At 36.7% G+C, this 3,766-nt stretch overlaps 1 protein-coding gene across 2 annotated transcripts in view; it reads right to left on the reverse strand.

The window, feature by feature from the left end:
- LOC109850691 overlaps positions 501–3,766 on the reverse strand; it is a 3,861-nt gene continuing 595 nt past the window's right edge. The window contains exon 2 of one of the 2 annotated variants that reach the window (XR_002249504.1): positions 501–1,479. Coding sequence is in view for 1 of the 2 variants with exons in the window: in XM_020420748.1 (XP_020276337.1) it covers positions 809–1,123 (315 nt within the window). In the remaining variant the exon portion in view is untranslated. The remainder of the gene's footprint in view (positions 1,480–3,766) is intronic. The other variant, XM_020420748.1, reaches the window with a different exon arrangement.

The raw sequence follows: 3,766 nt of genomic DNA on the forward strand, positions 1-3,766 counted from the left end.
ATACCCAATAGACTTAATCTAACAATTCCGATACATTATTGTCGTAGATTGGTAATATTTTGTCAGGCATCAGTACTTTGCCAATTGTTGGCTGACTTCTCTAGGGGAAAATACTTGGAATTAAATTATTGGGGATAAAATCTTACATTTGAATTGATGTATAGTGAGCATACTTTAATAATGTGCATAGGTTGTTCTTTGAACTATCTATGTTGTTCTTTGAACTATTCAGATAAGTTCGGTTTAGATACTCACATATGAATGGTTATTCCCTTTTTTAAGGTCAATTACATTTAGGTATCCTAAGATATGGTATAATTACACATGTGATCCCTGAGTTTGTGCATATACATGAGTAATCTTGAGATTACTCACTGTAACTACATGGATGACCCCTGAATTTGTTTATTTTTTTCTTCTCAAGGTTACTCGTGTAGATACGATAAATAATATTCAGGTTACCCATGTCAGCACGCAACGTGTAATTACACCAACTTAGGGAACCTGAATGTAACTAATCCTTTTCTTGATATAGGAAGAGACTGAAATCTGAACCGTCTTCCATCATACAATATCACAAAGGAAGAATGCATAAGCTAAAGCCTAAATCATGCATTAAGAATAGTTCTTAATGGATGATACCTTGATAATTAAATTACCATACCTTATAACCCTTCTGGATAAGCACAGAAATCACAGAGAACTACACATATCCTTCTAGATTGGAACAGCAAACACTGAAAACTAACATACACACTGCAGAAGGGAAGATATAATCTACAATAACTGAGACATAGGAGACTGGCTATTAGAATGCCCAACGGGATGGTTTTGGCCGGGACTTATATCCTACTATCAGAGCTCCACCATAAATCTTGGCAGCTTGGTTGCTATCAATCACTGCTTCAGATTTCTTTGGTTGAGTTGTGTAAACTGGGTTCTTCTTCGGTTGAGTTGTGTAAAATTGCGCATAGGATTGAGATGGGCGCTTTTGCTTTTCCTTCGTTGGCATGAACTCTTCCAGCATGTCAAAGGCTTCTCTCCCCATCTTTTGCTTTTCCTTCGTAGTCATGTACTCTTCCAGCATGCCAAAGGCTTCTCTCCCTACCTTCGCCATGTTTCCCTGAGGAGCCATTCAAATCCCAGTAGAAATTTCACTGTGTGTTGGGTTGTTTAGAGCTTTGAGGGTGGCCATGGCTCTTATAGAGGCTCTTATGTTGACGTGGTCAACATTCCGAGGCTCTTTATTCACTTTATTCTTTACAGCGAAATTTGCAGTATAAGTAACAGGATATTATCTTAGTGTTGTGATTCTGTGCTTACCTACCTAAATTCCAATCTCTTCGGTATATCAGTAGTTAGGTTGCAGAATCTACTTTTGGGGTCTCATAATTGAAGGAAAGATTTATCTTACTAGTGAAGTTACTGCTACTTAACACTAGGGATGCTTCTTCATGGAAGACCTAGATATTGACTGGCCTACAAAGATTACATTGGCAGGTCAGCATATAAACAAAAAATAGAGTAAGTTTCTGCGGTTCTGACTAAAGCATGTTAAAGAAAAATAAAGGAAAAAGAAGCACCTGGTTTCACTATGACAAAGCTTCCAATGTGGAAAAGATGTTTTTGAACACGCCAACCCTCTTAACAGAGAAATGAATAAGCCCAAAGCTCAAGCATAAAGGTTGTAATTGCGTATATTAGAGTGGAACATTACTCATTGATCAATCTACTCAATAGTTAATACTTGAATTACTTCGAATTCTAATTTTTTTCTGATTAGAGAAGAAAAATAACTTGAGAAAGGTATGAAGAACACTTCACAGTATTATAAAGGGTTATCTTCGCTTAAATACCACAAGGTTTACACCATTTTCTATTTTGATACCCGAAGTTTTTTTTTGGGCCCACAAATTACCCCAGGTTCAAAACCATGTAATTTCAATACCCTAAAGTGACTTAACAGGAGTACCAAAGTTGATTTTTTTTTTTTTTTGTTGGAGGATGTTTTTGGCAAAAAGAAAACTTCAGGGTGTCAAAGATAAAAATGGTGTAAACTTTATTCAATACATGTTAATATTTGACATGTAATATGATGTTATGACAGTATCCACGAAAAAAATATATGCTATAACAGAATATAAGCTTTCTTGTAATTTGAGAAATAAATCGGATTTGGCAATTGTGTTTTACACATGCTAGGACTAGCACAGTGACGCGTAATCAACTAATGAAAATGCAAGGGGTTTGGATTATGTTGGGTAACGCGCATCCACCATAGTTATTAAAAAAAAAAACAAATCCACAATTACGCCTTTGTTTAAATTGGTTAATGTGCAACAGCTGGGAACCCTCAATGCGTCTCTACCACTAAAAAGTGCATTTTGAAACGCCAACTCTCTTAAGAAGCGATGCTTTTGTAACTTTCAAGTAAGTTTAACCTGCATGTACTTCAAGAATGCAAAAAGAAGCTAGTATTAAACATTTAAGCTAATGCCAATTATTCTAGACAACCTAAGCCAATCGAGAATCCATGGAAGTAATCAGGCTTAGGCTTGGGTGATTTATTTCTTAGAATTATACTCACTTATTTATTTACATAGGAAAATCCCTCAGACAACTACTTGTCAGTATCAACTCAAAAGTAACAGATAAGCTTGCACCTGAACATTGTATATGCCGTCTCTATCCTCATCCTATCTTTCAAGATATCACAAAAGATCCAAAAATTAGTTCAGTGTCACATTTACTTAATACTGAAGTACAATCCTTCCACCCACATCAACAAACAGAATATATTCCGCGGTCATGTATTTGGATGTGCAACTACTTTAGTCAGATGCTCTCCTCACTCACTACCCGCTCGCATGTCCCATTCCAAAAGAATAGGAGATAGGAAAGAACGCCGAAAGGCCCTATTTAGTCTAATACAAGAATAAGGATCAAGGGATATTTTGTTGTAGCAGTTATATGCTGGAATAATTGGAAAGAGCGAAATAACAGAATTTTTCAGAAAATACTAGGAAAACTAGTGCACAAGTTTTACTTCAGGGTGTTGGCTGATTTTCACTTTTGGACAGGGTTTTGCCTTATCTGACACTTGTCCATGAGATGCATCTATACTCCCCTGTAATTTCTGCTAGGAAGGATGTTAGGATGGATCGAGATGCCTCCACTTTATCCGATTCAGTAGACTCACAAGCCGAGACATAGATTGTGAGACCACCTCCTTCTCTCCTCGATCGTTGCAAATGTAGTTCTTTCGCAGATTTGATTTGCTATGGGATGTACAGTTTGCGAGTACAGATTGACCAAATTTTGTTTATGCACTACTTATTTTTCCTCGTTGTCCTTAAAATCTTGTTAGTGACGCGTGGGGGAGCTTGGCTCTATTGTTTCCACTCAAAAATAATAACAAAACTAACGATCAAGGGAAGAAATTAACACAAAGTCGAGAAAAGCCTAGCATAAAAACACACCCACCATCCTCGAGTTTTCATTCAATAAAATTCTCATAACTCTTCAATCTCTAGAGTATATCAAGAATGGCAACTCATCAAGACCTTTACAAGGTAGCTGAACAAGCTCTTGAAATCCTAGAAGAGTATTTAGGCAAGATGGGAAGAGCTACCCAAAGCTACTATCAGAAGCCAATTCAATGCAATGAGATAGAAGTTGTTGCTAGCAATCAAGCTGCCAAGGCTTACAGTGGAGCTCTCTTTGTTTTGGTTTCTTTCTTTTTTTTTTCTTTTTTTTTTTTGTGGGG

This window comes from Asparagus officinalis, chromosome 7, assembly GCF_001876935.1.
Source record: "Asparagus officinalis chromosome 7, Aspof.V1, whole genome shotgun sequence".
NCBI lineage: Eukaryota > Viridiplantae > Streptophyta > Magnoliopsida > Asparagales > Asparagaceae > Asparagus > Asparagus officinalis.